The sequence below is a fragment of the Lepidochelys kempii genome, chromosome 8 (genome assembly GCF_965140265.1).
Source record: "Lepidochelys kempii isolate rLepKem1 chromosome 8, rLepKem1.hap2, whole genome shotgun sequence".
NCBI lineage: Eukaryota > Metazoa > Chordata > Testudines > Cheloniidae > Lepidochelys > Lepidochelys kempii.
In genome coordinates this window covers 106,827,685-106,840,688 of record NC_133263.1, presented here as the reverse complement: position 1 = coordinate 106,840,688, position 13,004 = coordinate 106,827,685, and the positions used below count along the sequence as shown (strand labels likewise).

The 13,004-nt window shown below is 48.3% G+C and overlaps 1 protein-coding gene across 3 annotated transcripts in view; it reads left to right on the top strand.

Annotated features, from left to right (window-relative positions):
* Positions 1-13,004, top strand: part of ST3GAL3 (ST3 beta-galactoside alpha-2,3-sialyltransferase 3) — a 389,973-nt gene that overhangs the window by 350,009 nt on the left and 26,960 nt on the right. For all 3 annotated transcript variants that reach the window (XM_073357969.1, XM_073357970.1, XM_073357971.1), the window contains one exon: positions 5,727-5,873. In XM_073357969.1, the coding sequence (XP_073214070.1) occupies positions 5,727-5,873 (147 nt within the window). The remainder of the gene's footprint in view (positions 1-5,726; positions 5,874-13,004) is intronic.

The window sequence follows — 13,004 nt, the reverse complement described above, 5'->3', positions numbered from 1 at the left end:
ATTTTCAATGTCTCCAGAGGTGGTTTAGGACAGTTTTTGTACCCAGCAAACACAGTCTGAACAAGCAGGTATCAGTACCCAGCCGGGTCCCACAGTCACTCACCTGGTGGATGAATCCTTCCAAGGTTTCCTGTTCAACCAGAATCCCCCTATGGTCATGATAACGTCAAACACTTCCCCCTTGGGATGGGGAGCACACTTGGGTCCTCACACAGACCAAGACACATGGTCACAACAGGAACAGCACTTGCACATCAATCTGTTGGAATTAAGAGCAATCAGAAATGCTTGCCTCCACTTTTTTCCCCTACTCAAAAACAAGACCATCGAGATCATGACAGACAACACAGCATGCATGTATTCTATCAATTGTCAGGGCAGGGTGCAGTCCCCTTCCTCTGCACCAAGCAACAAAGCTTTGGAACTGGTGCATAGCTAATCATCTCGGCTTCTGACCTCCCAGCTACACAAAACACCATGGTGGATGACCTCAGCAGACATTTCTCCCTAAATTACAAGTGGAAGTTGGATTCTTCAGTTCTCAACAAAATATTCCTAGCCTGGAATTTCCAGACATCAACCTCTTTGCCACAGCAGCCAACACAAAGTGCAGGAAATTCTGTTCCAGAAGGTGACAAAATCCCCAATCTCTAGGAGATGCTTTTCTCATTATATGAACAAAAGATTTTTTTATGCATATCCTCCAAGTCCATTGCTTTTAAAGATCACACAGGACCATGCCAAAGTCATTTTGATTGCACCAACTTGGCCAAGACACGTTTGGTTTCCTTACCTCATCAAACTCACCTCTCACCCTCCATGGTGGCTCCTGATCATACCTCGGCTAGTATCTCAGGGTGTGGGTCAGATGCTTCACCCCAGTCTGGACATTCTGTAACTGCAAGCTTGGTTCCTTAGTGGTTCTTGGGACTAGAGATCGCCCATTCATTGGAAGTACAAAAGGTACTTTTAAATAGCAGAAAGGAAACTACAAGGCATACGTACCGTCAGAAATGGAGAAGATATCTTTGGTGTAACAGGTGCCACCTTTCTCCTATCCACTCATCCCTTTCCACAATCTTGGATTACCTGTCAGAATTGAAAAATGCAGGCCTTCCTATGAGTTCCATGAAGGTTCATTGAGGTGCAATAGCAGCTTTCTATGTGCCAGTAGAAGGTTTCTCAGTATTCACTTGTCCAAGCACAGCGAGATTCCTGAAAGGACTTATCCAACTTTTCCCATACATTAGAGCCCCTATTTTGGGATCTCAGCTTTGTTCTTAACTGTCTTATGAAACAGCCCTTTGAGCCACTAGGTACGTGCTCGCAGCTACATCTGTCTATGAAGATGGCCTTTGTGGTGGCTATCCCTTCTGCTTGAAGGTTTGGGGCGATGGGGGCTCTAATGGCAGACTGTCCTTTTACTTTGTTCTTCAAGGAGAGGTTATCTTTACAACCCCATCCAAAGTTTTTATTTAAGAAGTCCCCTGAATTTCACATCAACCCAAACTATTCACCTTCTGGGGTTTTTTCCTAAGCAGCATCAGTCCATACAGGAATCTGCCTTTCATATGCTAGATGTTAAGAGGGCATTAACCTTTTATTTCGACAGGACTAGGCCACTCAGAAAGACCCCCTAGACTCTTTGTTTCTATTGCAGACAGGTCTAAGGCACCTGTCTCCACTCAGAGGTTTTCTAAGTGGATCTCTGGATGTGTTATTGCTTGTTATGGTTTCTCTGAGGTTACACCTTCCCTACGGGTGCCTGCACTTTTCTAGATCGCAGTCTACATCTGTAGCCCTATGCAAAGACGTTCCAGTTGCTGAAATCTGCAGGCCTGCGACATGGCCCTCAATGCGCACATTTTCCAACCATTGTGCCCAGTTCATGCTGCAGGATCAGATGTGGCAGTGAGCAACACAGTTGTTTCTTCAGTGACAGACTCTACCCTGAAACTCCCACCTCCTTAAAGGGTTACTGCTAGGGAGTCACCTAAAGTGGAGCGCCTACAGGGGCGCTGCTCAAAGAAGAAGGAGAGAGTGCTCACCTTCTGCAGTAACCGCATCCCTCTGTGGGGGCTCCACCACTTACCCTTCTGCTTCGGAGCTGCCCCTGTGTGCTTTGCTGTAGAGAAGGAACTGAGGGTGGTTTGCCCACACAGCCCTAGGTTGCCTCACTACAGGGCACAAGGATGTGTAGGGTGCATGCTTGGGCCGAACAGGTACTGCCACCAGAACTCTTCAGCCAAAGGCCCTGGGGTACACAAAATGGAGGTGGAGGACACAGACCTCAGAGAACTCCCGTGTAGCACCCACAGGGACACAGACCTCGGAGTGACCTCTCCTTTTTGCCAAAGAAATAAGGCGACATTAAGTTAATGTATCAGTTAAAGTCAATGTTAATATTCGGTTGTCTTTATGCTGCTTTTCAGAAATGTAGTTTAACAACACTTGTCCTTTTATTTAAAGACAAAGATAATGGAAATATTTGGAAAATTTAGTATTTCTTTAACTGAACTAGGTTAAACCCCATAAATGACTGGAACTCATTTAAGGTAAGAAGAGTGTCAAATATTTCGAAAAACAGATTTACAGCAGTCATTTCCTTCCAGCCCAAAAGGCAGTGACACCGGAATGACCCTGCCAAGGCATTAAAAGCAGCAAGAGATTTCACATGAAGCAGTTAAAGTTCAGTGAAAGTTTCAGTCGGGTCCTGTTGCTTTTAAACAGCACAGACTCTGTGGACCCAGACTGGTGGGGCATATGGCATCCACCTCATTTAAACTTGCAGGATGGGGATGGAGAGTGAAGGGAACTGTGCAGTGTACGGGGTGGAGTTCTCTCTTAGGGGGCAAGGGACGGGAGCACAGCCTCCAAACCTCACAGACAGCAGGGATTCACAGGGGATGGAAACTCCAATCCCTTATAGGAACACCCTGTTCTCCTCTTCCTGTAGCATAGGACAGTGTGGAAGGAACAGGCATCTTCTAAGAACAAGCCACATAGAGTAGCTGCTCCCTGGTCCCAGTGAACCCCCAGAGCTGCCATGCCTCAACTGACCAGAGCTGAGAGGTGCTTTCACTGGGAGTGGGGTGGGGAGGGACGTGCTGCTATATTGGCTCCTCTGTACTTTGTAGAAGAAGAGCTGGGCCGGGGGGCACCCACAGGATCCTAGGGCCTTCACTGCGGAATTGAGAGCTCACTTCATTTTTTAATGGAGGGAAGAAAACCAGAGACCCAGGGTTGTCTGGGGGCAGACAGAAGAGTTAACGTTCATTTTCAGTGAGGCTTCTGGTGGATCTCCCGTAGGCGGTGGGGTTTCATGCTTTGAGATTGTGATACTGTAGCTCAGCAGCAGTGGTGGCTGCATATTTCTCTTGGCTAGCTGAGAGCCACAGACCTGGGGGACTGAGAAGAGGGATTTAGTCGTTCTTTAGTTTAACTGTGCTGTTGCAAGGGAACTATCTAGGCATTGCTGCTTAGTTAATGTAAAAGCTGCTGCCACAGAGGCAAGTCTTCTAATTTCATGTTATTTTAGGGGCCTACACAATTGTTTTTCTGAGGCCAGTGGGTCAGTTCTGAGTGTAATGGGACTAGACAGATGTTTCTGGTGTAATGTTAGAAATCAAGAAATCTTTGTGGGTTGTTTGTTGGGGTTTAAAGAAGAGCAGCCAAAGACGTGCTCAGGTATCCTCATGATAGGGGCAATACAGGAATTGTACAAGTTACAGCCAAATAGGTACTTTGCTCAAATTTCTGTGACCTGGAGAAAATTCACCTTTTATTACTAGAACCTGTGTATTAACAAGCTGTATGCGAACAGAATCAGGACTGTGTTTAAAAAACATAAAATTCTAACAGTTTGGAAATTCCCAGTGAAGACTGAGTGTGACGATCAGTTCTCATCAGTTTATACATTTCACACTAGAATGTTTGCTCTTAAGTGTTTACTTGGCCAGTAAAAATCCCTGCAGGCAAAGGCCCCAGTTCTCCCATCAGCTACCCCGTGGGAATGGGGCCCAGGTAAGTGGGGGCAGAGTCAGGCCATCAGATTCTTCAACAGCTTTGTGTTCTCATAAACATAACAATTTGCATGCTGCTGCAACACAATGTGTGTGTGTGACACTGCAATGAATGGAACTACAGTGTCGCTAATGGACGGGTTTTATGGGAAGTACATAGAATTGTAGGGACTTCGAGAACTCATCAAGTCCAGTCCCCTGGGCTGAGGCAGGACCAAGTAACCCTAGACCATCCCTGACAGGCGTTTGTCCAACTTGTTCTTAGAACCCTCCAATCATGAGGATTCCACAACTTCCCTTAGAAGCCTGTCCCAGACCTTAGCCACCCTTAGAGCTAGAAAGTTTTTCCTTATCCGAACCCGAATCTCCCTTGCTGCAGATGAAGGTGATGACTGCTTGTCCTACCTTCAGTGGAGGTGGAGAACAATTGATCACTGTCCTCTTTATAACAACCCTTAACCTATTTGACAATTATCATGAGGTCCCCCCTCAGTCTTCTTTTCCGAAGACTAACCAGACCCAGGTTTTTTTAACCTTTCTTCATAGGTCAGGGTTTCTAAACCTTTTACCATCTTTGTTGCTCTGCTCTGGACTCTCTCCAGTTTGTCCACATCTTTCCTAAAGCGTGGCGCTCAGTACTCCGGCTGAGGCCTCACCAGTGCCGAGTAGAGCGGGACAGTTACCTCCCGTCTCTGGATGCTCTGCTGGTTCCGTTTTCGTTTCAAGTGAACACCCTTCTAGTTGCATTTGGCAAGTTTGAGTTTAATAAATGTCATTATTTTAGTCATCTGTAGTTCTTGCCCTTTCACAGGTACCCCCAATACACTACAACACCCCGAAACCTGCTGTGCACCCCATCCTGCCTGAGCCGAGGAGCAGTGCTCTTGGTTGCTGCTTCCTCAGGAGCAGGTCGGGTGGAGTTCTGTGTGTGGCAAGTGCTGGGCAGATGAATAGTTCTTTGCCAGGACAGTGTGGGGGCTCTAGAGATGCCAAAGCTGGGACAGAATAAATCAATCTCTCGCTGTCTCTCGAGCTTAGGCAGAGCTGAGTGAGAGGCAGTGCAGCGGTACCTGCTTAAACTGCTTTGAGAGCTGCTGGAGTTGAGACTCCATGCAGAATCCCAGGCTTTATGTTCCCCGTTCAGCACTAGTATTCCCCCTCTGTTAACTCAGAACCGTTCCTGGATTTAGAACAGCAGCTCAGTGCTTATGGCTATTTTAATCTCTGAAAACAAATTTACCCACTTCCAGCAAAGAATTGACCTATTTCGTGCTTCCTCTCCCAGCAGTACTCACTGTCCTATCCCCAAGATCCAAAGGCTGGAGAAGGGGAGGTTTAACCTCGTGCGTGAATCGCTCTGCCTTGGTATATTTATGCAGGAAAGGCCGAGCATGGTCGCGTGAACAGGAGCCTCTGCTTGTGGGCCGGGTGTTTCAGGTGGCAGGAAGCAGCTACCTGGCAAGCCGGATGTATTGTTGTTGTTTGAATTGCTGTAGTGCCTAGGAGACCTGAGTTTTCTCTAGAGATCCAGAGGCTGTTGACTCTAGAGTTAGCACTAGCTGAGGTGCAGATGTGGCTGAATGCCTTACCCTTAACTTCCCCGCAGGGGCAATAAATGTCCCAGAGCCATTCGCTGGACATCGGGGTTCGTTCTGAGGCTGACAACCTGCTAACAATTGATATTCCTTCTTTTCCCTACCTCAGAACATCCCCACCCTGGGAAGCGTCGCAGTCACCATGGCACTGCACAACTGCGATGAGGTAGCAGTGGCCGGATTTGGCTACGACATGAATTCACCAAATGCGCCACTACATTACTACGAGAGCATCAAGATGTCTGCCATAAAGGAGGTAAGGCGCCCGGGTGCTCGCTGAGCCCCTGAGTCCGGGGCTGTGAAATTGGGGATCATGGCTATTGCTTTTGCTGTGTAGGAGCGTGAGCCCAGGATGTCCGGGCTCCAAGCCACTGCCAAGCACACGACAACCAGGATGTTGGCACTTACGCGTCCAGGGACACTCTCAAGCAGAATCCATGTAGCAAATGGTTACAGTCTGCTTGGGAAAGTCCTCTGGCACGCACGCATGTGTGATTCCTTCCCCTTCTCAGAGCTAGCGCCAGAGGCCAAAGTAAAGGGTGGAGAAATTACAGATAAATGTGAACTAGAACTGCACTGGTGCTGGGGAGATGGTCTCAATGGGGGCTGGTAGGATTTTTCCATCTGTTTCATTACTCTAACCAATATACGTTTTTGCCATACGATCCTCTCCGCTCCTGCTGAGAAATGTGGAGGAGAGGACTTTGCCAACGCCTGTTGTCTTCCCACTGGCTATGGAGCCACAAACTAATGTATACACACGTCCTTACAGCTCTACAGAAGTATTTGACCCGGCCAGAGCTACGCTAGAAACTTTTACTGGGACAGTAATCTGGGGCAGGGGTGTGACTTTTGCAACATTTCTATACTGAGAAAATCCAAGGTGTAGGCTCAGTTGTTCTGGCATAGACATGGTGTTGCTGATGTAGTTTATTTCACCCAGGGAACTGGTGTAAGTTACACCGGTGAAAGCGCCTGTTTGCTGGTTTGAGCTGTGTCTGCACAGGAAGGGTTTGCTGATGTAGCTAAACTTTTCTAGCGTAGACCTGGCCTCAGTGTTTTTAAAGGTGCCTCCTGTGGTTGCCAGCTCGCCGTGGCATAGTGAGGGGACAAGGGCCTGGCAAAGGGAAGGATGGTTCAGTGCTTAGGGGTGCTAAGCTGGGACTTGGGAGAGCTGGCTTCAGTTCCTAGCTCCTGATACAGATGTTCATGTATGAAGATACCTTGGGTAAGTCACCCAGTCCCTCTGTGCCTCAATTTCCCTCTGTAGCCACTGAACAAGGAAGCTTCCTTCCCTCACAGGGGCATTGTGAAGAGAAATATCTCGGAGTGCAAGATACTCTGGTGATGAGGGGCCAGCTCGGTAACCTGCGATAGGTAAATAGTGGGTTGTGGCAACTCTCCTTCTTGTTCAACCTCTGAGCCCATCCACTGCCAGGGCTTCTGTTGCCACATCTGGAACTGACCTCCAGATCTACCCCACACCTGTGGCCATGTGCACTGTTCCCCTTGGTGCTCTTTCCTACATCTCTTCTGGGTTGTCCAGCCCTCATAGCTAAACCAGAGCTCCCATCGTTCTGGTCTCCTCACTCCACGCCAAGGGCTCCCCATCCTCTCCACATCCCTTCCAAATGCCTGGTCCTCACTTCCAAGGCTCCTCCTTGCCAGCCACTCTCCTCTTCCGGTTCTGTATTCAGTCTGCTTCCCCCAGAACAACCTCCTGCCCCATCCATGCTGCCCTGGAGTCCTCCCTGACCCTGCATGCCATACAGCCCCCCTCTCCGCTCTCAGATTCTCCACTGTCCCACTGACTCCCCTAAATGATCACACATGCGGAAAGCTGCCTAGGAATGGGCATGCTGGGACGGTCCAACCCAGGCCGCCCCAGAACTTTGCTCTGTAAGTTCCTGCCTCATGCCGAGCCCCTGGCTTTCATCTCCCACGGTGTCTTGCCGCGATCCCTTTGCAGTAGAAACTCTTCAGGGCAGGACCCATGTTCTCACGTGAGCTGTAAAGCGCCCAGCATAGCTCTGACCCTACATCCAATGCTCTCTAATGTCACAGCCCACTGCGGAGGCACCGGGGTGCTCAGCTGTTCCTCACAGACAAGGGTTGGTTCCTGGCCACAGCCAGTCAGCTCCCCTCCGTGCTCCTGCAGCAGAATCGTTGCTGAGACCTGCCCCTGTCCGGAGAGCACGCGCACAGCTGCATGCATGCAGGGCAGGCGGCGCTGGAGAACGGGGACGCTGCATGCCACCGTGGGCATTGCTGCCTCTGTACAAAGTGACCGTTGCTCTGGTACAAAAGGGCCGGGAAGAGATGCTCACCTCTCTGCTCTTGCGTGTTCTCCATACGCTGCTGTTACATGTCACAGGAATTTAATTCAGGTGTGTAGGGGTCTCCCACTGGCGAAGTCCTGGTGAGTCACAGACTGCGTGGAGGTTAAGCAGAGCTCTCTCCAGAGTGGGAGCAGGAAGGTGTGCTCTGTCGAACGGAGTGAGCCCAGGGCTTTGCTGTGTCAACACTAGCATAGTTTGTGATGCAACTGCACTGATGTAGGCAGAGGTATCGGCACTAATATGGAGAGTCATCTCCAGCGCCCTGTCCTGAAAACATCGTCTTCTGCTGTAGGGACAGGTTTGGAACGACTAACAACTGCTAGCAAGGAAGGTTTTGTCTCTTCGTGTATCTGAGAGCACTTTGTGCAGAATCTGATTAGCTGTTTTGTTCAGTTGCCCTTCCTGTCTCCCATTTAATGACATCCCTCTCTTGCCGTGTCCTGCCCTGGGCATGGGGAGAGCTCACGGGAGAGCACTGGGATATTTAATCTCTCACCAACAGAAGCTGGCCCAATAAAAGACCCTAACCCTCGCCCTCGCCCACCTCGTCTCTCTGAGTTTGATTCTGGCAGCCTGGGAAAGAGGTGCACAGATTCCAAGGCCAGAAGGAACCATTGTGATCATCTAGTCTGACCCCTTCTACAGCACAGGCCAGAGACCTGCCCCACAATCATTCCTAGGGCAGAGCTTTAGAAAAACATGCAGTCTTGATTTAAAAATTGCCAGTGAGCCACCATGACCCTTGGTACATTGTTCCAATGGTTAATTTCCCTCCCTGTTAAAAATGTACATCTTATTTCCAGTTGGAATTCATGTAGCTTTAACTTCCAGCCATTGGATTGTGTTTTACCATCCTCTGCTAGACTGGAGAGCCCATTACCAAAATATTTGTTCCCCATGCAGGTACTTATATACTGTGATCAAGTTACCCCTTAACCTTCTCTTAGTTTAGCTAAATAGACTGAGTTCCTTGAGTCTGTCACTGGAAGGCAGGTTTTCTAATCCTTTAATCATTCCTCATAGCTCTTCTCCGAATCCCCTCCAATTTACCAACATCCTCCCTGAATTGTGGGCACAGAATTCCAGCAGAAGTTGCACCAGTGCCAAACAGAGAGGTAAAATATCATCTTGTCTCCTATTTGAGATTCCCCTATTCATGGATCCCACAATCACATTAGCCCTTTTGGCCACAGCATCGCACTGGGATCTCATGTTCAGCTGACCATCCACCATGACCCCCAAATCTTTTTCAGTCACTGCTTCCCAGGATGGAGTCCCCCGTCCTGTAAGCCGACATGTTTTGTTCCTAGATGTGTACACTTACATATAAGCCATATTAAAATGCATAGTTTCCTCGTGACCAGCTTACCAAGCGATCCAGATCACTCTGTATCAGTGACATGTCCTCTTCATTATTTCCCACTCCCTCAATTTCTGTGTCATCTACAAACTTTATCAGTGATGATTTTATGTTTTCTTCCAGGTCATTGATAAAAATATTAAACAGCAAAGGGCCAAGAACCAATTCCCCTGGAAACACACCTGTTGGATGATGATTTCTCATTTTCGGTTAGAATCCTAGAATATCAGGGTTGGAAGGGACCTCAGAAGGTCATCTAGTCCAACCCCCTGCTCAAAGCAGGACCAATCCCCAACTAAATCATCCCAGCCAAGCCTTTGTCAAGCCTGACCTTAAAAACCTCAAAGGAAGGAGATACCACCTCCCTAGGTAATGCATTCCAGTGTTTCACCACCCTCCTAGTGAAAAAGTTTTTCCTAATATCCAACCTAAACCTCCCCCACTGCAACTTGAGACCAGTACTCCTCGTTCTGTCATCTGCTACCACTGAGAACAGTCTAGAGCCATCCTCTCTGGAACCCCCTTTCAGGTAGTTGAAAGCAGCTATCAAATCCCCCCTCATTCTTCTCTTCCGCAGACCAAACAATCCCAGTTCCCTCAGCCTCTCCTCATAAGTCATGTGTTCCAGTCCCCTAATCATTTTTGTTTCCCTCCGCTGGACATTTTAAAATTTTTTCATATCCTTCTTGTAGTGTGGGGCTCAAAACTGGACACAGTACTCCAGATGAGGCCTCACCAATGTCAAATAGAGGGGAAGAATCACGTCCCTCAATCTGCTGGCAATGCCCCTACTTATACATCCCAAAATGCCGTTAGCCTTCTTGGCAACAAGGGCACACTGTTGACTCATATCCAGCTTCTCGTCCACTGTAACCCCTAGGTCCTTTTCTGCAGAACTGCTGCCTAGCCACTCGGTCCCTAGTCTGTAGCGGTGCATGGGATTCTTCCGTCCTAAGTGCAGGACTCTGCACTTATCCTTGTTGAACCTCATCAGATTTCTTTTGGCCCAATCCTCTAATTGTCTAGGTCCCTCTGTATCCTATCCCTGCCCTCCAGTGTATCTACCTCTCCTCCCAGTTTAGTGTCATCCGCAAACTTGCTGAGGGTGCAATCCACACCATCCTCCAGATCATTAATGAAGATATTGAACAAAACCGGCCCCAGGACCGACCCTTGGGGCACTCCGCTAGATACCAGCTGCCAACTAGACATGGAGCCATTGATCACTACCCGTTAAGCCCGACAATCTAGCCAACTTTCTACCCACTTTGTAGTGCATCCATCCAGCCCATACTTGTTTAACTTGCTTACAAGAATACTGTGGGAGACCGTGTCAAAAGCTTTGCTAAAGTCAAGAAACAATACATCCACTGCTTTCCCCTCATCCACAGAGCCAGTTATCTCATCATAGAAGGCAATTAGATTCGTCAGGCATGACTTGCCCTTGGTGAATCCATGCTGACTGTTCCTGATCACTTTCCTCTCCTCTAAGTGCTTCAGAATTGATTCCTTGAGGACCTGCTCCATGATTTTTCCAGAGACTGAGGTGAGGCTCACTGGCCTGTAGTTCCCAGGATCCTCCTCCTTCCCTTTTTTAAAGATGGGCACTACATTAGCCTTTTTCCAGTCGTCCGGGACCTTCCCCGATCGCCATGAGTTTTCAAAGATAATGGCCAATGGCTCTGCAATCACATCCGCCAACTCCTTTAGCACTCTTGGAAGCAGCGCATTTGGCCCCATGGACTTGTACTCGTCCAGCTTTTCTAAATAGTCCTGAACCACTTCTTTCTTCACAGAGGGCTGGCCACCTCCTCCCCATGCTGTGCTGCCCAGTGCAGCAGTCTGGGAGCTGACCTTGTTCATGAAGACAGAGGCAAAAAAAGCATTGAGTACATTAGCTTTTTCCACATCCTCTGTCACTAGGTTGCCTCCCTCATTCAGTAAGGGGCCCACACTTACCTTGATTTTCTTCTTCTTGCTAACATACCTGAAGAAACCCTTCTTGTTACTCTTAACATCTCTTGCTAGCTGCAACTCCAGGTGTGATTTGGCCTTCCTGATTTCACTCCTGCATGCCCGAGCAATATTTTTATACTCTTCCCTGGTCATTTGTCCAATCTTCCATTTCTTGTAAACTTTTTTTGTTTTTAAGATCAGCAAGGATTTCACTGTTAAGCCAAGCTGGTCGCCTGCCATATTTACTATTCTTTCCACACATCGTGATGGTTTGTCCCTGTAACCTCAATAAGGATTCTTTAAAATACAGCCAGCTCTCCTGGACTCCTTTCCCTCTCATGTTATTCTCCCAGGGGATCCTGCCCATCAGTTCCCTGAGGGAGTCAAAGTCTGCTTTTCTGAAGTCCAGGGTCCATATTCCCCTTTCTTCCTTGTGTCAGGAGCCCGAACTCAACCATCTCATGGTCACTGCCTTCCAGGTTCCCATCCACTTTTGCTTCCCCTACTAATTCTTCCCTGTTTGTGAGCAGCAAGTCAAGAAGAGCTCTGCCCCTAGTTGGTTCCTCCAGCACTTGCACCAGGAAATTGTCTCCTACACTTTCCAAAAACTTCCTGGATTGTCTGTACACCGCTGTAGTGCTCTCCCAGCAGATATCGGGGTGATTGAAGTCCCCCATGAGAACCAGGGCCTGCGATCTAGTAACTTCTGTTAGTTGCCGGAAGAAAGCCTCATCCACCTCATCCCCCTGGTCCGGTGGTCTACAGCAAACTCCCACCACAACGTCACCCTTGTTGCTCACACTTCTAAATTTAATCCAGAAACACTCAGGTTTTTCTGCAGTTTCATACTTGAGCTCTGAGCAGTCATACTTCTCCCTTACACACAATGCAACTCCCCCACCTTTTCTGCCCTGCCTGTCCTTCCTGAACAGTTTATATCCATCCATGACAGTACTCCAGTCATGTGAGTTATCCCACCAAGTCTCTGTTATTCCAATCACGTCATAATTCCTTGACATCACCAGGACCTCCAGTTCTCCCTGCTTGTTTCCAAGGCTTTGTGCATTCGTATATAAGCACTTGAGATAATCTGCTGATCGCCCCTCATTCTCAGTATGAGGCAGGAGCCCTCCCCTCACAGACATTCCTGCCTGTGCTTCCTCCCGGTATCCCGCTTTCCCACTTACCTCAGGGCTTTGGTCTCCTTCCCCTGGTGAACCTAGTTTAAAGCCCTCCTCACTAGGTTAGCCAGCCTGCTTGTGAAGATGCTCTTCCCTTTCTTCGTTACATGGAGGCCTATCAGTCAGCCAGCTTTTAATCCATTTAGTGTTTGCCATGGTAATTTTATATCCTTCTAATTTTTTAATCAAAATGTTGTTCAGGTCTAAGTCAAACTCCTTGCAGAAGTCTACAATATCAACTCTCTTACCTTTATCAACCAAACTTGTAATTTCATAAAAAAAATATCAAGTTGGTTTGACAGGATCTGTTTTCCATTAACCCATGTGTTTGGCATTAATTATAGTACCCTCTCTAATAGAGCCCTTGGAGGGCCAGGTGGCCTGTTGGGTAGCGCACCAAGTATCGTGTCTCAGAGAAAGGCCTTTCAATTCAGTTCATCACCCAAGGATGGGTTTAGCTTCACCTTGGGTTTGCAGTATCCTTGCCCTCTTCTTATCGGAGGTGAGTGAGACTGGAATGAGGCTTGTGCCCCTCCCGCAGCGGTGGCAGT